This window comes from Plectrocnemia conspersa, unplaced genomic scaffold, assembly GCF_051122295.1.
Source record: "Plectrocnemia conspersa isolate PC_06_02 unplaced genomic scaffold, ASM5112229v1 ptg000001l, whole genome shotgun sequence".
Lineage (NCBI taxonomy): Eukaryota > Metazoa > Arthropoda > Insecta > Trichoptera > Polycentropodidae > Plectrocnemia > Plectrocnemia conspersa.
In genome coordinates this window covers 23,581,746-23,605,404 of record NW_028277165.1, presented here as the reverse complement: position 1 = coordinate 23,605,404, position 23,659 = coordinate 23,581,746, and the positions used below count along the sequence as shown (strand labels likewise).

Here is a 23,659-nt window from a genome sequence, read left to right as displayed (position 1 = left end):
ATTTTAAAATAACAGGGTGCACATAAATTATAGAATTAGACAGAGAGAATACATTCCGCGGAAGGTTTGCGTAGTAAATGTAACGCGTTTCACTAGGTAGTTAATCGATTTTTGTTGAGCAAACAGAAAGCTGTGTTTGAATTAATTATAAAGAGGGAACAGAGATTGAGAACCGCAGTAGCGGATAATTGCTAATAATGGGATGCTAATTAATTAATCGCAAAATTAAACCATTCGACGTTGAAAACCCGAGGATAATTAATTATTCTTACTTCGTGTGTGTCTGAAATATATGTTTGTATGTTTAATTATACGTATTCTGCCGCAACACATAATTGAAAGTGCGAATATACATTTACAGCAAAATGTACATAAGTTAATATTAACTGCAAAATATTTATTTTCACTCTTCATTACACTAATATATACGTAATGGTACATAACAATAAATTGTGTTTATTAATGTTTCACTTTCAATTTTGAAGATTATTTCTTAACAGCTTAACGACCGAGGACTCACCCACGAGTCCTGAGAGTACCTTCTGTAGCGGCCGAGGACTCGCCCGTGCGTCCTGCGTTATGCGTCTTCTTTTATTAAAAATACACTATGATACAATACAGTTTACCCCTATATTATAATGCGAGATGGTAGTATACTATTTCTACCTAATATAAAATAAATTATATTTTACTTTAATTTTTCGTAAAAAGAGTCGTTTTATCCCACTGCGTCGCAATGCAACGAGTCGTCGCCTATTTTAGTTTGTTATATTCTAATATTTTTGGGCTAGTGTGTTGTTTGGTAACGGTTCTCCAAGCCGCTCCCACTTACAGTGACCATATTTTTTGCATTGTGGAATATTATATTTTTATTTATTGTTGTTGTTATTAATAAGTGATAATTTATAGTAAAAGTTAGTTAATAATAATAAAAACAGAGAATTGCGTATTTACAAAAATAGTTAAATAATCATTAAAGAAATTTTTGAAATTTGACAACGTTGATTAGTGCACGATTTTTTTTTAACACCACATTAGCATAAAAATGTGACAATTAAATTAATAACATGTATATTTAAATGCTTTTAAATTTTTTTGTATAAACGATTTATAAAAAATATCCATTTATTTTAAATAATAATTTGCACTCACTAAATTTTTTGGCGTCCATTTTCTGCGTACAACCGTTTCGAACACATTTATTTTCATAATTACACTGAATGATACGTGTAAAAACATTTGTCATTATGAAGAAAATGAACTGGATGAGTGCAAATTTGTCACACGCGGTCTATGTTCACGTACACTTGAATTAAAATTACTTTCGCACACATCACTATGTTCACAATCACTGGGGGCGTTGGACAACGCGTCATCAAAATTTTCCAAAAAGGTTTAATTTCTTTCATCCATTTTGCTGTGATTGAAAATAAAAATTTTAAATCAAAATCACAATCACAAAAGATCACAGAGAGAAGAGCAATTTTCGCGATACGTTTCGACCGATAGTTTAGAGGAGACTAAATAGCATTACTTCGATTATAAAATGCATTTTTTTATCTGTGTGGAATTCCCGAATTTGGGAATTCCACAATAAAAAAAGTGTCATATACCCTAATAGATGAATTCTTAAAAGGTATGCACAAGGTAAGCTGATAAGACGGGACAGGTAGTGGCAATTTACCCTTTTAGAATAACATTGATTGTAATTTATAGTATATATTTAATATTATTTTTGTAAACAAGTGTTTTTTCGTTATATCACTTAATTATGCGGCCCACAGATTTAGAAACACTGGTTAAATGACGTAATTACAATATATTTATGCAAAAAATCATAAGGAAGCTACAAATTAAATTTCGATAAAATATATTATTTGGTTTACAAGTTATAGGGAATTTACTAAAAAAGGTGATTTTTTGCTATTATTCCGCGAAATCTCCCGGCCACCAAAGAAAGTTCGGCAAAAAACACCGGGCGTTAAGCTGGTAAAAAATATAGTGCTTAGATCTGTTATAAGATTAAGAATAATAAATTAACAATAACATTAGATAAAATCGTAAACTATTTTTTTTAATAATAATTTCCTAAATAAAATATTATCATAATATTTTTGTGAATTGCTAAACACCTTGTAGTGTATGCGAATATTGTGGGCTGATCTCACTTGTGTTTCATGTAAATAACCAATACAAAATTAAGTAGAAAATATCTTTCCTAAGATTAGAGCCAATCTATCTATCGCAAGTGCAGGTAGTAAATTGTCAATAATGAACCTTTTAGAAATGGGTGTTGGCCTTCGCTCAAAGCATACAATATAATTAGAAAGAAACTTTTCTGAGAATTTATGTTTGGTTTTTTGTTTATATCACCTATATAATACCAAATTATTATTATGGAAAGAATGAAAATGATGAATATAAAATATATTGAAAGCATACATGTTACTTTTAATTTATTTAAGCGCAATAAGCAAAATATTTTTAGGGAAGTGTACCGTAAATTCATTTCGTGAGTATGGGCATACAAATGGTTAGACCTGGTGGCCCAGAAATAACAAATCAAAATTTTTATTTTTAAATTTTAAAAGTGATAAAAAATCAAGTAATTAATACTAATCTATTGAAGAGTCTCGCTTACTTTGTATTTGTAAGATGTTTGCCAATGATATAAATTTGTTTTCGAAACTATTATTTCAAACAAATTGGACCCACAGGTTTAGAAACACTGATTAAATGACGTACTTGACAGGTATTTATGCGAAAAATCATAAGGAAGCTACATATTAAATTTGAATACAATATCTTAATTGGTTTACAAGTTATAGGGAATTTACTGAAAAAGATAATTGCTTGCCATTTTTCCGTGAGATCGCCCGGCCACCAAGCAAAGTTCGGCAAATAAATACCGGTCGTTAAGCTGTTAAAAGCACAGCGATAAATCTTGAGGCAGTTTTATGAAAATTATTAAAATTTATAAACAGTATGTTATAAAAGTGATACAGAGTGATCAAACATACAAGACATATCCATTCTGTATTTTTTTTAGATTTTACAACAACCTGTAAATTTGTTGGTGCTTAATTTTACTCGAAAATTCATGGACCATTTGAGTAGTATCGCTATATTGGAAAACTATAAAGCATCAAATACTAGCTGGGTTAAAATATACTATATTTTATCACAGATAATTTTTTGACTTTATTATGACCCGTTACAGGGTGGTATTGAACAAATAAATGTATAAGTAATAATTTGTATCAATTTCACATCCTCCTAAGAAACATAGCAAAATATTTGTTCATAAATGCAATGCTAACAACACATTGTTCAAGTTAAGAATATGTAATGAAAATTTAGCGACGCAACACAAGATTATATATGAAGATAATATTCCGATGTCTTGGGAGGAAACTTTCTGAATAGTGTATGTACTTACTTGGCGACGTAAATTGCGAAACTTGCGAAAGTTGAGCGTTCTGAAAAATTTCAATGCGCTTAATGTTGTATGAATATTCATGATAAGCACGTTCAACGCGAACACCGAATATCGATTGGTTCCATATTAAAATGTGTAAGTTGTACATATAAACAATTTTACATTAAATACGACCGAAATAAATTGTTGGATCGTGAGCGATTAATTAGCTTTAATGTGCATGGAATGGTTTACCTTTTCAGATTTATTTTATAGACCTATAATAATTTTAAAATTGTAAAATACTATACATAAATTTTACACACATAATATACTATAAATATTACAAAAACAGATATATATAATATAATAATTAATCATACAAAAGCTGCAAGCAGATATTATATAAGTATAAAATATTTTAATCCCATGAAGAGCATGTGCCTTTACGTAGCTACGTAATATTTTTAAGTCCAGAAATAGAATATTTCTTAGTATATAAGTTTGAATTGTTACATCTATTTCAAAGGATCAGACCAAAGTCTCCTTTAGCAGATTTTGACCTGATCCTTTATAAGTATATATGATATTATATGATATAATACATACACGTGAAACTTCAGCTATCTATAATATTCTGTTACTCGTTCTAAGTCGGTGTACAAGCTAGTCTAAAATACGGCGTGTTTTATTTTATTTTCTTCTAAGCTCTACGACTTTGAATGAATATTTCTCCACTGCAGTCAATTCTGTGCCCTTCTATTACAGAGCCTTATACTCAAATGAGTCTTATTCGTTTATATCCATCCCATCCAAGATCTAGGTCAGTGGTTGCCAACCTTTAAGACCCCCAAAGACCACTAAACTGAAAAAATTAAATCCCGCGGACCACACCGTGATATTTTCATGCTTATAACATTCCATATATGAAACAAAACTTATTTTTGAACTGTAAGCTATTTGTAAAAATATATATCATAATTGGATTAACCCTATTAAAAAATACAAAAAATAAACTTTTATTATTTATATGTATTTGTGTAATGTGTGTTTCTATATTTTTGTTAAAAGCTTTTACCGGATTTATTCAACACGTTACTTAGCTTTTTGAGATGTGAGGGCTTTCGTATCGCAGTTTTACTTACTCGCATCTCGTTCGCCGACGTTTCAACCACCGATGTTGGGGTCATCATCTTGAGCGTAATTTTGATCTTATCTCAGCCGCCGCAGACCATTGAGCTGCGTCATCTTTGTCTCGATCTCGTTTGTTTGTTACTAAGGGAACACCTTTAGTAACAAACAAACGGAAAAATAATAAAGTGCAAGTGCATTTATTTTCGAATTGGTTTGTTACTTTGCAGGCATGTTAAAAGATTAAAAAATCATTAAAAAGTGTGTTCATTGGATTTTTCAAGGAGCTGAATCGTTTCGAGCGAAATCAGCTTTTATTCGGTTTTCGTCGTAATCGGCTTACTAGTCCTTTACTCGGACCTCTCTGTTTTTATATTTGATTATATTATATATTATTAACATAGCATATGACAATCAAATAAAAACAAGAGCTTATAAAAATTATTGCTTTATTATTTTTTTTATACATGAGATAGATCGACTTATAAATAAATATACAAAGAGAAGTGTATATAGGAAAAAATATATTGATTTATTTATTATACATATATAATGTATATATTTAATAAATTTTAAACGTTATATTTTACAATATAACTTTTTTAAATAATTAAATTATTTTAAACACGCGTATATCTCTTTGATTATATATAATTTTTAGAAATTCACACATTATAAACATTCCGATAGTATAACATTTGCGATCCAGCGCCAATTACACATTTTCGTACTCGTACTACATATATCTCACACACGTATTTACATATGTATGTGAAAATATACTTATTAAGCGTGTTTATGTATTAGATACAATTATACAATATGACTTAATAAGTCAACAAAATTAGGATTGTCTAACATTTGCAGGTTATTTAGAATTAGCAAATATACAGAATGACCGTGTATTTTTAAATGCTGATATCTCGCAAATTATTAATGCTATAATTATGTTTTAAATAATAAAATTAAATATAAATATTGAAAAAAAATTATATTGAAACTCTCTTATTTTAAATTAGAAAGCTAAAAATGAATGTACAGTAAGAACAACGCCTTTTATCCATTTAAAACTCATTTAAAACTTTAGCGTCGCTTAGAGCTGAAGGCGAGGCGTGTTTTTCATTTTTTTGTAATATATTTTTCATCACACTTAATTTTTAATCATATAAATGAGAAGAGCTTAAATTAGATTTTATTGTGTTTTTATAGAATTGATAAGTTTAAATTGCTTGTTGTTCGTTTTTTAAAAACAGATATTTAATATACATATATAAAAAAGCTTGAAATTAAATTTTTATTTTTATGACTATATGAAAAAGCTTGCGAGATACAGTTTTAAAAATATCGTTCGTTTTATTGGGCCATCCTGTAATCTATATTATACATATATTATATATACACATACACAGCATATATCCGATCATTTATATAAGTTTAGGAACTAAACTTTTAGAATTATTGAAATTCGACGACAACTTGGCTAGGAATAATTCGAAACGGGGTTACGTTCTAAGGTTTAAACTTTCGCGAGATGCATAATACATAAGTTAACCGTATAAATCTTCTATTTAATACAACTTTTGCATTTGTAATATGATACAACATTCACACATATAGATATAAAAAAATGATATTACTGAATTTTATTTAAATGTAGTTATTGTCATAGGGAATCTACATACCGATTTATGGAATTCTATTTAAATATATTTTTAATATAATTTCTATCTATTTTTTACTATTATATTTTGAATGGATGAAAAGTTTAAAATCTGCGCAATCATTCCTAATGTCAAGCCGACCCCTTTTCAACATCAATCTCCTTCAAAATTATTGCTTAATGTAATTTCATACCCTGATTCCTCGTTGTAGAGGATCATTTTTGCCAAAAAATAGGCGTCGATTATTCCATTTTATTTTCAAGACAATCTAGTTTACCTTTTATCTATCCCGACGAGCGATTCGTTACTAACACTTTTGGAGCTGCCCGCCAAAATGGTTGAAGCTCCTAAGAGCCTTTTATAGTTTCTAGGCGAAGGTAATGTAATTCCACCTAAGGGTATTTCTTCGATTCTCTCAAGATCCGACGCGGCACCTGCCGAATTTTGTTTACACAATTTAGGCTGAGACTTCTGCACATTCTGCATAGCCAAATTGCTCTCAGGCAAAGCGTTATTTGTATCGTCGGCTCTATCTAGCGAAAACTGTCGCTTTAACATCCTGCCCGAATTTTGCCTGGGTTCAACCGTTCCCATTCCGAACTTGTGTTGGTTTAACTGGTGAATATTGGAGTCGCTGGGACTTATACACCTGTAGTGGTTGTACGGCGAACTTAGATCGTTGCCTTCGAACATTAGCGATCGTTTATATTTGGCTACGTCTTTGTATCTATTACTCACCAGGTTTGTCGACGAATTTCCCAATAGAGCCGCCGCCACTTCGGATGCTGACACTGGAGTGCCAAGAGTTAGCTGCTGCAGTTGATTTACGTTCAACGGCATCTTGGCATTATGATTTTGAGGATCGATTTTGGGAATTTGGTCGATGACTATTTCTGAATCGTCGCAGTCGGTGGTGATAGTCGGTATGGGACTGATGTCATGAATGTCTTGGGAAATCTTGGGGGTCTCTGCGTTCAATGGGCTTTTCAAATCAATACTGGTAAATTTTGACGAGAACGATTCTCTAAGCTTAGACGTTGAACAATCATGTAAAGTTGGTGTTTCGATATTAAATAATGATTTATCTAATGACTGTTGCGATATGGTGTGTCCAGGAGAAGCTAGTGCTTGTGCGCTTATACCTTCGGAACTGTCCAGTTGAGTTAGATTGACTTCCAATGATTCTTCCAAACTATAAAAATAAATAAATACAATCATTACTGCACACACATTAACCAAAAAATCATAATTACAGATAAAATATTAAGCTAAAGACTTAGCCAAAATAATAAAATACCCTAATAAATTAGCTGCTAAAAACATTTTCATTGGCATAGTTCATAGGATAGAACATAATTTTGCATTTTTAATTTAATGCCGCAAAACGTATAATTTTGACTAAAAATAATACGAACCAAAAATTATTCTTAAAAGAGAACCTTATTAGAAATTTGATAAGGGGAAATCAAATTGAACATAAAAAAAAGAAAACAATTAAGTGTAAGCAATAAAAAAATAAAGTTCGAGATGGTAAAATGTAAGAAAAGAGGATGAATTGCGTGGAAATAAATTTGTTTATTTTATTAAATGTTACGCCAGAGAAAAACACATTAAAATATATTCACAGAAACAACATGAATGAGAAAAAATCAATACCATCCGACAGATGATTAAAAGGTCGGGTAACTGTGCTTATTGGAGAGTCTAATACTCTTGTTCCTGAATGGGGTACTTCAAACAATACTTGAGAACGCATTCGTTGGTGGTGCACAAAAACGAATAAAATCTAAAAGCAGCTTGAATAAGTGCTTTTCCAAGTACACTCGTCGACGCGACTTGAGGGAATCATATCCCAACAAACCCGAAGTGAAGTCGAAAATTCTCATTTCTTGAGAATTGAAAATCATCGAGAAATCAGAATGCCTAATCGTGGCAGTCATATGAAACACAAACAAAAAGTGAAGATTAGGGATGACTCATCAATGAAAACTGTATTGAATGAACAGCAGATGTTATATTGCGGGGTTTATTTTAAACCAGTGGTAAAGGCTACAACCAGACCCCGGAGATACTATTGTACACCTACGTTCTCCAGAAGATTGACCCCAATAGAAGAACTCTTAGAGACCGCAAAACTCAAATGCTACTATAGCTAAGCACACACGTACGGATTTGCCCAACGGACACCCGGACAGATCTGTCCGAGCTTCGCCACACACGCAAACTGTCTGAACTCGGACATAACTTCTATCAGACATTATGAAGCCCTATCCTTACAGTACTAGAAGAATAACTAATGGCGATTGACGTCAAAACAATAATTAATTACACGATTTACAATTATTTTCAACACACAAACTTAATTTACAATATATGATGTCTCACTGTCTTTGATAAATAAATCTCAAAAAATACATTTTCAACGGTTTTTATTTTAAGCGTTGGTGGCAACTTTGGCGCAAATTAATAAAGACCCGGATCTTAAAATCACTTAAGGGACAACTTTTAACAAAATACTATAAACTATCGTTATTGCGCACAGACTCGGATATGTCTGATTCGTTCGTTTTGAGCACGGACAGCAGCGGCAAATGGCGGACAGATACATCTGAGGTTTTTCACACCATACACGACCGGATTTGTCCGCCAGACATCCGTCTCGGACAAATTCGACGGGTAGATCCGTGCGTGTGTGGCCAACTTATAAGGCATACACCTATCGGATACCACAAAAACGTAAAATATCAGAAAAATGAGTGTATTATGAAATTTTAAAATTCAATTGCGTCTAGTTCCGCACACCACACATGCTACCTAAAAAATAATTTTTAATTTATATTTTTTTAGTTATTAGATTATACAATTTATTAGGGTTCACTATTTTAATTAAGGCTGTATTGCTACAAAAATAAAATATGAATATCACCGTATTTTCATTTTCATTTTTTACATACCGTAAAATTGCTTTCATGTAATGGAATTGATACAAATCGAGTGTTTTGCGTTTACTTGTATCTCGACTTAATATTTTGTTTTAAACAGCAAAATAAACAAATCTTTGATTAAAAATAAAATTAAATTGAATCTTTGATTAAAAATAAAAATGAAAATGAAAAAACGGAAACGTTCCAATTTATTTTTCATCCTTTAAAAAAAATAACTCTATATATTTACCAATTATTCTCCCTGTGTAAGCAATAAATTAAAATCAGCTTTATACTTTATTCGATAGAATGTAATATCTTTACAATATATAATTGAATTCAATTGAACAAACCCGATAGGAGGCGGCGACGGCAGAGCTTTATCGAATCCAGCCTTTCCCAAGAGCCAATAAGTTGGAAGTCTACCTTTCCCCTTGACTTCCGTGTTTCCCCTATACTCCAGCGAATAACCCCCGGCTGCCTCCAGCTTGTCCCGCGTTGCCTTCGACAGGTGTATCCTCCAAGCTGCACCTATTCCGACACCATAATGAACACATAATCACACACACAACTCATCATATAATGGTACTGAAACGACTCAAAGGCCACATGCAATATGTAATAATCATTTCTTTCCAGCGGCTTTGAGTTGTCTCGCTTATATTACAGTATGTTAATTTATGGGTGTAACGAACCAGTTGACTCCATTCTCGATGCTGTGTTGACAGTATCTCCGAACAAACAATAGCGGGGCATAGTCAATCCGACGACACCAGCACAACAAGGACCTTCAGTAGAACAACGTGTTGGTATTATATACATATGTTAAGCATGTAAACTATGATTGGATAATACATTTGTTCAGAAATTGCGCTTCAGTTCTAGTAATTAATTTAATATGTCAATTCAAACCAATGCGACAATGCACCGATTTAATAATACTAAGCTAATATACCATGAGATTTAATAAGATAGTAATTATCTAAGGTTACGTATGCTCTATTGTGAGTTGAATTTTTTTTTAATTTCCGGTAAAGAAAATTCAAAGTAAGGGTAATTAGATTTTGAACATCAGATCGCTTGGAGAGAAAGCGTATTGTTAACTATAATAGAGATTATTTTCCGTCATTATTATATTTTTTCACTATTGAATTAGTTTAAGGATAAAAGAAACTCATATTTCACCGAAACCCTGCAAATGTATCCTGTACTTTATTTGAATATATGAAGGTAATTTACTTTTAACACAATGATATTATGATAATATTATATTCATCATACTATTTGAAATTCTGTTTTATTACTAATCCTATTGTAACAATAAGAATAAACTAAAACAAGCATCATAAAAAGTCCCATTAAATATTTTTCTATTAATGTAGAATTTAAGACCATATTATATCAAATAAACGTTAAAAAAATCGTTAACTGATGATGCTATAGAAAAAAACAATACATGAAGATTCATTTATGATGCTTCCATTGATGTATCAGACACAAAGCTAAAACTCTCATAAAAATAAAGTCTGTTCGACGATATAAAAGGATTTAAAATGGTTCGCGTAAAATCAGCGTTTTTTCGGGGTATTGGCTTTGTATGATAAATGAATTTACATTGCTAGAAAAATAATGTATTAAACCTTTTTAATGTTTCTCTTTTGCTGTAAGATTAATAAGATATCAGAATTTTAATTATTGCTTATCTTTTCATCATTCAATAATATAATAATATCTATGGAATATTGGTTACAAAATAATAATATGAAAATAAAATTATATAACATATCTTATAAATTGGTCACTTGGTATAAATTTTTTCATCATGAATTTTGAGGCCCGAATTTTTTTTTAATACTTAAACGTAGAGTTAAGATGTGCACCAATACAGGTTACAAAGGCCAAAGCAAAACTCCTGTTAAAATTTGAATTAAAAAAATTCCGTTATTACGGAATTTTATAAAACGTAAAATTAAATTAAATTAATTCAAAATAAAATATATTTTTTACAGAGTATATTAAAATATACTTATGTGAATTAATAAATAATCTCTGTTAGTATTACAATAATTGATAAGTTATTAAAGAAATTCGACGCAAAAAGTCGTAATAGAGTAACGTATTTAAAGTTTAGTAGACGTCTATGTATATTCAATAGTTTATAAAAAAAACTTTTCAAGTTAAATTAAAGTTCCAGTTAAATTAAAACTTTGGACATTCGACCATTTCATTAAGAGCTTAAAGTTGCACAAAAGTGTCGAAATGTACGGCCGTTTTCCTGTGCGGAAATTATAGTCGGCACGCTTTTTATTCTCCATTCAAGCGAATTAACGAGCTCTTTTCAGATGTAAGGGTGATTTCAAAGTAGCTTTTGGCCAATGAAACTACATCGAAGCTTATCAAAAACGAAACGAGCACACCAGCTTGATTCCATTGTATCGCACATAAAGTTGACACACACTCGCGAAACCTTAAAAACATATGACCACTTTAGTTAGTTGGCACATTAAAGTTGAAACTTTCAGAGCAAAAACGGAAACAAACCGCTCATTCGAAGCGAACACGCCATGAAGCGTTCCATAGTTGCTTTACTTGTTTTGTGACATGGTAGTAATAATGATTTTAATTAAAGCTCACAGATTGTATTTTACAATGTCTTCATAAGTACGCGCGTTGAAAAGCGTCTTGCAACGTTTTCCACATTCCTTATTATCTGTAAACGTCACACAATACAAGACTTTCATCGCGAAGAATTCCAATTACCCACTCTCTTCTGTGGAAGGCTTTATGAGAGAGTGCCCATATTGTATGTGCCGCATCCTGACTGACATTCCGTCCCGTCAGGATAAGCAGGACGCGTGACAGATATTTGAAGTGGTACTAAAATGTGTGAAACACCTGTCAGGTTAGGTGGCATTGGCACTAACGCCACTTCTAAGGTTAGTTGACAACCTTACGAAATCAATATGTTTTAAATAATAATTTGTGAATTAATAAAAATGGATTTTTTATTTAAAAGACAACACGATTACTTCAGCATTTTCCAAAATAAAAATATATCGACGTATTATTTATTTATTTATTTTTATTTCTAAAGTTTCTAATATAATCATGATAACAAAATCCTTTCTATTTGTAATTTTAATTTTTAATTTTGTAAATCTTAAATTATAATTTAAAAACTCACTTAAGAATAAAAAAATATTAAGATTACTTTTAAAAATGAGAATCAATAGTTTTGAATATTTATTATAAGAGTCTTGATTTGTAGGTGGGACTGAATGAAAATTGATAGTGCTTAATTTCCGAATACCTTCATAAATTATGAGTTAAACCTATCGCCATTTTAATCGTAATAATATATGACAGTATTACAATCAAATATGCATAATAATAGTTTATTTAATTTATAATATTTATTAAAGGTCAGATTTAGCATTCAATGAAATTTTTACATTATTTATAGTTCAATAAACTATATTTTATTGACTGTATTTTCTTATTTATATTAACTACGAATCTTGAAAATATAAATATTTTTTAATAATTTACTACACAGATGAAAAAATGTCTTAACTATTGTGTAAACCAGAGTATTTAATTAGAATAAATTTTTATTGAGCAACAGTGCTTTTCATTTAGAAATGCATGCAAAAATCAAGACTTGCAGATTTCGCTTCACTCAAATCACATTTTTCATACGAGAAAAGCCGCTGAAAGAATTTTATTAGATATTTTTATCAGTACTTCAAAAAAATAATTATCGATTTAGAACAAGCTTTTGCTAGATTGGAATTAAAACTTTATCGGTAGTTTTCAACCGGTGGTCGGTAAAAAATGTATGATGGTTTACAAATATTTAGCATCTATTATAAAACGTTGTGCCAGAAATTTCAAGAAAATCTTTTAAACCCGTGCACCTGCAAGTGGCTGATTTTAGATTTTGGTTCATTTCATTGTATTTTAATTTTTAAACCGTACCAAATTAAAAAATAACACAAACAGCAAACTTTTTAATATTATTCGACAGCAATAATTGTCAGTAAAGACACTGAAAATAGTACAAGTACATCATGTGTTAATGCTGAAATGTGCATCAGAAACAAAAAAAAAGTAAATGAAACATTGCTAGGCAATATGATAAAAATAGTTCTATAAGTTTGGTTTTACAATAGTCTCAGGAATTTAACAAAATTAAGTCCAAGTAGTTAAATATTTATAGAAAATGACAATACTCGAAGGCGTGACACGAATCAGGTGCATTAAGTATTTATAAGGATATTTACGTCTATAATACATTATCATTTAAAAATGTATGAACTTATCTATCATTGCTAATAATCCTTTTCGAGTTTACTAGTTAAAAAAATATAATTTAGCAGAATATACCGATAGTTTGATCATAGAATATTTACGAACATTACCATTACATTAACAATTTCTGACATAAATGTAATTAGATTTTATATTATATTTTCATCACATTCTATTTGATTATATCCAGCATCAGATCGTGATAAATTCGTTTACTACTTTTGCTTGATTAAGCTTGATTTCTTAAAAGAGTAAAATCTTGGCTCTTTCTAAGTTCATCGGAGCAGAAACGGATAACCCCGCCAAATTCAACCATGTATGAGTGTTGAGATTCAACATTACGCTATATATAGCATTAAATTAAATTATTACCTGTGTGGAGACCAATCCTCAAATGAAGCGGCGTTTTGGGCAAATGCCTAATCTTGAATCGTCCACTTTGATGCAGTAGATCTAAAGCCATCGTAGCAATCTGTTCCGCATGGTCTGGAATCCGGACAGGTAACCCTCCGACTACCATATAAGCATCCCCGATAGTCTCCACCTGAGCCCAAATTCAATATATCGATTAGCTCTTACCTTAAGATACATACAGACTATAATTCCTTGAATAACCGTATTCGGCAACAGTGCGAATAAAATTATATCAAATATTACGTTTTATTTACAACTTTTAACTCTATAATCAGGAAAAAAGAGAGTGCTGTAACTAGGTGCAAATAATACACAAACAAAGAACCTTAAAATCTGAAAATAATATAAAAAAAAAATTAAAAAGTATTAGATTTAAATAATCATTTACAATGTTAACCCTAAGAAGTCCAATTGCATCTATATATGTCATGCCCAATATATTTTATGTTTAATAAAGCTTTTTTAAATTATTTGATGATTAATAATTTTGTATATTACGGTAAAAAGATTTGGTAATACCTAATCATTTTACCTGGAATTTTCAAATTACTATAATACGACGTAAAATCTGTTATTCCATCGATTATTTTTTGAAAACAATTTTTTTACTCATAAAATGATCCATGGCTCTCAACCAAAGAAAATGGTTTTACTTTACTTACATATTTTTTACTTATAAATCCACTAAATTTAATAAATTTTATTTACTACATCCGATAGTGCTAATACATAATATAATGATATTAATTGCAATGATGATAAAAAGTTATAATTTTATAGTTAAAATGTGGTTCACAATGATAATTTATTTGGCAAATAACATTTGCTTTATTGTGAAAATAAGATTTCTAATAGGCAAAGCGATAATGCCTGTGAGCTTTTAGTGGTGTAGACATTTATTTATTGACAATGATGATGATGAACCTGAAATAATTCAATAATAATGAAATTCCAAGAAAACGATCACATTTTTAACAGGCGCGTACGGTGAGATACAATCCCTTTCGCTCGCTCGCGTGTCAAGTGACAAGAGTGAGTGAGAGATAAGGGCGTGCGTTATATACGTTCCGTACGCACACTTCATTTATATATCAATATTTATATACATGGGTATTTTTAATAAATAATTATCAAATTATTATTTTTCATAAAAAAATGTTGGGTTTAAAAAATAAATAATAGCTAGTTACATTTTCCATTACATGTCAGGTTTTGAATTCTTCGAGAAAATTATATAAATATTTTTTAATCAGTAAAACAGCTAATAGAAAATTTAATAAAAATATGCCATAATCACCTTGTACACGTTGTAAGCATTAATCGTGGCATCGAAGCATGTGTAGAGGTCATTCAGGAGGTCCACTACCTGAAACGGAGTGCTGTGGGCGGAGATTGCCGTGAAGCCCACAATGTCCGAAAAGTAGATGCTCACCTCGGAAAACTCCTCTGGGTCCACTGGCATTCCCAGCTTTAGCTTCTCCGCCACGTAACTGCGAAACGATAAGGATAAAAGTTCATTATTAACTTGGCAACAAGCTTAATTGAATCACCGCCGAAATAAAAGCGCTTGAATTTGCATATTATTCAATTTAGATTATATGTATATGTAGTATGTATTATGCAAACATATACACATGCGTGTATATTCGCAAGACCCGAAGGATGTTTTAATTACAGTGCACAATTTACGGTTCGCCCAAACCTCAATTCATATTAAATTTGCTATAATAGTTACGCTAGTGTTATATATAATAGTCGAGGGCGGGATAAGTGAGTACAAGGAATGTATAGGATATTGGGGTTGGCTTGAATTAAAGCAAAAATAATTTACGGCCATTTAAATATGATATAATAAAAAAATATGTCTTTAACTGTTGTATTATATAACTTAAATAAAGAGCGAATAAAAATATTTTTATTAACAAAAATTCGGCTAGTAAAAATGATGATAATTTTATTCTTGTCTTATACATATTTTACATAATAATCTCGAAAGGTCATAAATATTAAAACCTTAAATGTAATAAATTATTACTAATATTAATTTCAAGAAGTACATTATTAAAATATAATTAATATTTAAAAGTCATAAGAAACAACGATACAACATAAACAAATTATATTTGTTAATCTCTGAAAACCCTTTTAAATTATTTCTTAAAATTTCGATTCAATAGAATTTAAATGCATTTAATGGTGGTTATAATATGAATTATATTAAATTACCCTACTCATCCAAGCGCATTTAAAAGTTAACATACACATTGCATGGTTTAAAATTGCTTTAATAACATTTTCTGTATTGTATGTAAAAACGAGTAACAAAGGGAATTTTTTTGTCAAAGGTAACATTATTTAAAAATAAATTAATAATATGATATCAAAAATTTTCATTATTTTTTCTAAGCATGGCTTATATATTATCTCTTAATAAAATTAGTGAAATGAAAAAGCTAAATATACGACAAAAGAGCATGCAATGCAATTAAAATTTATTTTTAAAGGCAATAAATTTCTTTTTAAATTAAATAAACTGCAAAGAATGTGCCATGTGATCTGGAAAGAATCTTACGTATTAATAAGTATTTAAAAAAATGACCTCTCATTCAATAGTAAAGGCAAGTATTGACAACGAATGTAATATTACCGAAGAATTGACTTACCTAGTTTCACTAAAAGGCAATTTTTTTTACAAATATTTACTGCAATAAAGCGATGGTATAAATGGGCAATAATATAAACATAGTCATTAACAAAATAAATTAAATTAAAATCAAAAACTAGCTATAGTGTACTTTACTGCAGTTAAGTGATCAAGTCATGAACTAAAAAGAAAATGCACTTGTATTTGGCAATTCCTAATTCTTAGTGTTATGTTTAATTTATGCTTTAAATAAACAGAACATACATCTATAACATTAAAATCAGTTATTAAATTAAATGTTTTAAACACTGTTAACATTTGAAATGTAACTGAAAATTAAAACAGTTATTTAATTAACTTTAACACTGTCTCAACAAAGCCACGTAAAATATTAATTAAAAAATCATAAACACTGTGTTATTAATACTAATGACATATTAAATTATAATGTTATATAATAAAATTATTGTGACAATGTTTTAGAATTTTTTTAAATATGTGAAAACGCGTTTGATAATAAGCATTTTTTGTATGTATATATCTCATAAGTATAGGAATGCTTATGTACAACGATAGATGCAATACATAGATATATACGAAGATATCAGCTCGTAAAAAAGCATCGATTTTCGATCAAGCTAAGCGGCTGATAAGGACAGATGACATTAAACGGCGGTCGGATATCTTGCAACAACGTACCTTCAGAATTTTCAAAAGAAATTGAGCCAAACCACGAATAATAATTAATGGTGAGTTTGGCAAGAAATTTTTAAATTCGCCAAATTGAGATAAATTCCCCGAGCAACCCGTGTAAAAAATAAAAAAATAAACAAGCGGCGTTTGTGCTCGCCTTTCTCTCGTTTTCTTTTCGTTCTGACCTTTATTTTTTTGTATCCTTTAAAGTTAGGTTCAACTGAAAAAAATCAGATTAGAATGTCAAGCCTTATTCAATGATTTAAATGAGAAAAACATATAGTAATCTCACGACTCTTTAAAATACACGTTTTACCATTGAAACATGCAGTGAATTCTTAAGTATTTTCATTAAGAAAACGTTTAAATATTTCATTTAAGATAAGAGTACTAAATATTATTTAGTACTATTAAAAGATGTATTAAAAAAAAGTTTCGTAAATACAGATTTTTTTTATACATAAAAGCAATGTATAAAAAAATAAAAAAACATCTAAATATGTACAAAAATATTTCAAAATATTAATTAGGGTAATTTTATGTATTTTAAATGTGGATTAAAAATCGACTCTTAAAGTTATTAACCCTTTTATTCTTGGACTTTTTATAATTAATTTCTAAGTAATAATACACAATAAAATCAATATATTTTCCTAAATTTTTTTTTACCCTTATAGTAAAGACCCTAATGTTCATTAAAAATATATTTGACACTGTCTTTAATAAAAACGTAAAATTGCTAAATAATTGCCAACGTATCAGAACACGATATATTGAACTTCGGCAACCAAAAGGTTAAATACTAATTGCCTTATAGAATTATTTCATTTTGTAAAGTATCATAATTTTGCTTTTGTTTTTCTAAGACTCGGAACTTAGTAGAAATATGGTAATCGACAACCTCTTTTTTTGTAAATCCCAAATTTTCCCGAAATTCATGTTTTTTTTATATCAGTAAATAATATGAATATAACTTTTCATCAGATCAATTTAAGTATAAATTTGATTTTGTGTATATGTTTAATACATACTAATATACAAGGGCAGGTAGCTCGCGCGTGACGTCATTTGGAAAAGGAATAAATTTTCTTTTTTATTTTTAGGTTTACGATAATTGATGGATAAAAAATCATTTTAACTACTTACAGCAGTTGAAAAAGTTATTTTACATTGCGGTGGAGATATTTTGATTTGTTGTAAAGGTGTAAGTATATGAGTGATTAATAATTTCTCTTAAAACACTACTTAAAAGAGCAGAGAGTCAATTTGCTCAATCGTTTCTTGTCTTTTTTTCGTGTATTACCAGTGTGAAATTTATTTTATCAATGTATATGTTACAGTGAATGTATGTTACTGGTGAAAATATATTTTTACTGGCGCTTATATCGAAAATATAATTTAACTAATTCAACGCTGCTGCAAAATATCTATACAACTCAATTTGATTGAAACCCAACTTGCATAAATTAAAGTTCGAAAACTATAGTTATTTTTAGAATTTTTATCAAATCAAACTGCGTTTAATTAATACATTTTAGATACATTTGGGTTTGAACAACACATGGCAAATTTAGTTTTATGGTCATTTATTAGAGTAGCATTAATTTTCACTAGTAAAAATATATATTTACTAGTGAAAATGTATTCAGATAGAAATTCCCTGAAACAGTTAGTGAAATTATAATTATAATTGTAAATACATAACTGAAAATACAATTAAAAATTAACGTTTTATTAAAAAAATATATGTTATTTCTTGCTTTACCTAATTTTTATTTTTATTAAACTTGTTCAGAAAATTGCTAGAAAAATCATATTTATCTATCAGTTTGAGAAAATAAAACATCAATCATTTTTTATTTTTGAACCTCATTAGACATTTTTATGTAAACTCTTTTATTCGAAAAAAAAATCAGTAATAACCTTATCGTCTACTTCTTTTCTAAAAAGTTTACTTAAAAGTCATTCGATTTTATAAGTAACCTGATCATTATAATATAATATATAAATTTAGACATACCTCTAAACTTTCATTGAATTTCGTTACGCTCTTTCCCAATTTAAATTTTTAATATTAACATTATAAGCAATAACATAATTTATAAATTATTTTAATGACAGTCATGATTAATTTTTAGATTTTACACACTCATTTTGTCATATGGTTATTAAAAATTGATTCGAAAAAATAATTTTATTTTCTTAAAATAAAAGCAGTTATTGATTACAATAGTACAAAATCATACAAAAAAATAATCTAAATATGCAAAAATGAAGTAAAATTTAAAGCGTTCCATTTTATATTAAATAATAGCTTAGTTTGAATAACGCTGCATTAACTGAATATGCAAAACTCTTACATCTCCAGAATAATGGAAAGAAGCTTTAAATATAAAAGTTCTAGTCTACAACTCTCTACTCGTACAATCGCATTAAATATAAAAAAGTAGTTAACTTTTACTAATAATAATATTAATTTTAATTAGTTCAAATTGATAATGACAGTTTATCAATTTATTGAAGTGTCAGTTTTAATTAAAATATGCCCTTGGTTATATCATCATAAATTTTCTCTACTCAAGCGATTTGACGGGATTTTGATATCTAGCATGTTAAGCCGTTTTAACGTGGATATAAATTTGTGATACAGTGTTGTTTGAAAGAAGCTTAAACATAATGAAAATTTAATAATTATAAATAAATATTTTCAATTAGTAACAATTAAAACTTAATTCCCATTTCGAACAACGTCTAATTAAAATCAAGCTATGCTATAGTTACGTATATATATAGATTGTTACTAAAGTAAAACTCGGTAGCGAACACCCACAAGTGGATCTACAAATCCACTAAGAGCATTACACAGATTAGGCAAACGGAATGCAATTTCGTATATTATTTTAACAAGGCAGATTCCATTTTACCAGCGCTAAAATGGTTTCGGATTAAACGTCCATTTGTATTAATTAAAATAATTTGATAATGAGTAGCGAAAATTTATATATATATTTTTAATTAAGAATAGGCATAACATGTTTAAAGGATTATAATATTTTTTATAAAATATGATTAACTGAGATATTCACTAGTAAAACTTTAAAAATATGTTAAAATCAAATACAATCTCTTCATATTTTATTAATAGAAATCATTAAAAATATTATAATTTTATGATATACTTTTATTTGATAACATTTGCAACCACCACGTGCACTTATCCCGATTGACTTATACATACAAAATAAATATCGCGTTGTACAATACACTATGTAAAAGAATAACACTCACCTCGGTAACATTCTGTTCAGCAGTTGCTCTGTTTTTTTCTTCTCCATATCCAGTTGTTCGGTCCTCTCCTTGATTAGCTCCTCTAGATTGTTGCTGTACTTCTCGAGCATTTGAAACATCGTATCCACAAAGTTCACTTTCCTGGACGGAGGGAGGAGAAAATGTGTATTTCAATAAAGAGATTCTCTTTATTTTTTTAATATAAACTCAGAGTGCCTCGGCTTTCTTGTTTAATAAGCGATATTACATTTAATGAGACACGCCAGATGCTCACCTTCCGTGGTTTAGCTTTCTGAATAGGTCATGTACTTGACAAAAGTCGGGTCGCATCTCTGGCTGCTCTGTCCAGCACTGCCTCATGATGTGGATTGCTTCTGGCGGAGCTGCTCCTTTGGAAACCGAAGGTCTTATCAAAGGCGGCGGCTTCTTTACCTTTTCTATGATTTCTAAATAATAAAATAACGAATCAATTATTTTCTTTATTTTGTGAATATTTTTTAATAAATATAATTTATTTGTATATATTTTTTAATATAATTTTTTAATACAAAATTATGCTCTTTCATATGCAAATATACATTATAATTAGATTTACTGTATTATTTTATTCTTAAACCTAAAATTAAGTGTAATTAACAAAAAGTAATAATTACTTTCAACTAAACATACTTATAAATAAAAAGTAAAAATATTTATCTCTAGCTTCAACTTTCTTTAAAAAATCTATTTTTAAACGCTTCGAAAAATTTCCAACAATTTTGTTACAGCGCAATAAAGCTTTTACTCATATTTCACCCATTTTACCCTTTCATTCAAACCATATGTTATTCATTATTGAGAATATCCTTTCAACAGGTGCAGATGTGCCTGGCAGGCTGAAAATATATTGTATAATTTGGACAGGATTGGGCGCTGAAATGTTATTTGCTTTGAAATGACTTAGTAGTTGTATCCATTTTCTTTCCAAGTGTCATATTTTTCCGAGCAAAAAACTTATGCAATCACCAGTTTATCAAACAGTTTATCCATATTTATCGCATTATTTGTAACAGTTTCATAACTTTTTTCAACTGATGCTTAAATTTCAGACCAAGTTTATTCATTGTTGTTTATCCAAGTAAAAGATATTGCTCCACCAAAACTATTTTCCTATAACTCAATGTAAGAAATACATCACTCATAAAATTTTGTTAAATATTGTAGGGTTTTCTTTATATTAGTACTTGAAGCTTTAAAATGAATAATGCCTTATTTTTTCAGTAGTCTAAAAAGCTTTTTGCTTCTTCAGGTATGAGATTTATTTTTAATTTTATAATTTCCCTGACAATATCAGTTACACTCGCTTTTATACTTTCCAGATTTAAAATAAACTTGTTAATTGTTTAACAATTTTAAAAATAACAAATTATAAAAATCATTATTTTTAAAATCAGTATTTTATAAATTATGAAACGTCACTTTTTTATATAAAAGCATCGACAAAAAATAATGGCTACCCCAATGCGTCATTATGGTTGAAAACAATACATTGTATTATTTCATTACATAAAAAATATATGATTAAAATAATACAAAAAAGCATCGGTAAAAAAAGTTTTGTATGTTTAATAATAATTCAACTTTAAATATATAATTTTAATAATATATTTAAATTAAATTAATACCATCGTTACCCAATAGGCTACCCCAATGCGGCATCATTATCGAAAACATAATTTCATTAAACAAACAATATATAATTAAAATAATACACAAAAAAAGTAAACAAGTATTAAAATTAAATAATATGAACCGGACCAGCTCCTCGAAGCTGACATTAAAGAGATCAATTTGCAATGCTAGCGTATTAAAAAGCCGGATTGCGACAGCCATAGGCGAGTCAGTATGTCTTAACCCTAACGGCCATCAAAAGAGGAAGCGATCGTGATTCTCGAAGACGTTCCGGAATCTAAAACTGGAATAATTATATTACTATGCAGCTTTTTCCAGGATTTGGCATTTGATTAAATTTTTACGCTATATTGCGAAATATGGCGTTTTATCTTTAACATTTAGGAGAATATTTCAAAGCTTCATTTCTAAAATAAGTGATAAAATGATATTATCCAGATTTTTTGGACTAGATCCAGACATAATATGTTAAGCAAATATCATGACCCCAGAGCTCACTGTACGAGAACTTTTGCTGGTAAATCCCACTCTAGATTTTATCATCAAATGAATTCTATTTTTGTTATTGGCAATTACAATTTCTTTAAGCTGCTTTGAACATAAACTTAGAGAAGAAATTTATAATTAAAAAAGAATATTTAAATAAATAAATACAAGCAATTCTAACACACTTGCTGTAATTTTATTTAGCAATAAATCAAATATTGAAAACTCAAATACAAATTATTGATTAAATCATTATCAGTTAGGTTACAAATTAACAAAAAAAAATAATAAATTTGAAGGGTAAATAATAATAAGTTGCGAGTATTATACTCAGTTCTGTAGTCGTAAAATTCGCAAAGGGTAAATGGTAACGCGTTTTTGTACAATATTGTATACCCTATATTTACAGCCAAATTTACATCCATGTTTATTATTATTGAATGCTTAGTACTTGCACCAAAAGCCAAAAGAGACATCAATTACAATCTGTTTATAATATTATTTACCCAAATGCATTTTATTATATTTTTTTTATATCTGATATTATAATGTGTTAATTTAACCAGAGAGTATACGCAATTTCTACAAATATAGGAGAGGGTATACGGCGTATACCCCCGTATACCATTTACAACATATAACAAAAAACATAAACCTACAATAAAATAACAAATAAGAAACGACAATCACCATATATAAATATTTTTTAATTCACTTCCAAATCGATATCATGTGTGATTTTTTCTACAAAAGTCTCCCTGATAACACGGTAAATTTAGGATGTGCTATTTAAATTCCCGTTATCTTATGTGTGAGCGAGCCAAAGGGAGGATATCTCACCACACGCGCCTGATTCATAAAAATTGTATGAGTATCTAGCCCCCTAATTACACGCAACCAAATAGCATGTCCCTTATTTACCGCGTTATTGGGGGTCTACTGTATATTATTTATTAAATCAGATGGCTGAAAAAGTTTATATTGTCACTGTATATTAAATGTTTTACTGCTATATACG

The 23,659-nt window shown here is 29.2% G+C and overlaps 1 protein-coding gene across 1 annotated transcript in view; it reads right to left on the bottom strand.

Moving 5' to 3' along the window:
• Positions 1–6,483: 6,483 nt before the first annotated feature.
• LOC148239291 (uncharacterized) overlaps positions 6,484–23,659 on the bottom strand; it is a 126,949-nt gene continuing 109,773 nt past the window's right edge. The window contains exons 12-18 of the mRNA XM_088181402.1: positions 20,759–20,930; positions 20,485–20,625; positions 15,157–15,349; positions 13,818–13,989; positions 9,830–9,922; positions 9,431–9,665; positions 6,484–7,402 (exon numbers count right to left, since the gene is read on the bottom strand). Coding sequence (XP_088037528.1) covers positions 6,484–7,402; positions 9,431–9,665; positions 9,830–9,922; positions 13,818–13,989; positions 15,157–15,349; positions 20,485–20,625; positions 20,759–20,930 — 1,925 coding nt within the window. The remainder of the gene's footprint in view (positions 7,403–9,430; positions 9,666–9,829; positions 9,923–13,817; positions 13,990–15,156; positions 15,350–20,484; positions 20,626–20,758; positions 20,931–23,659) is intronic.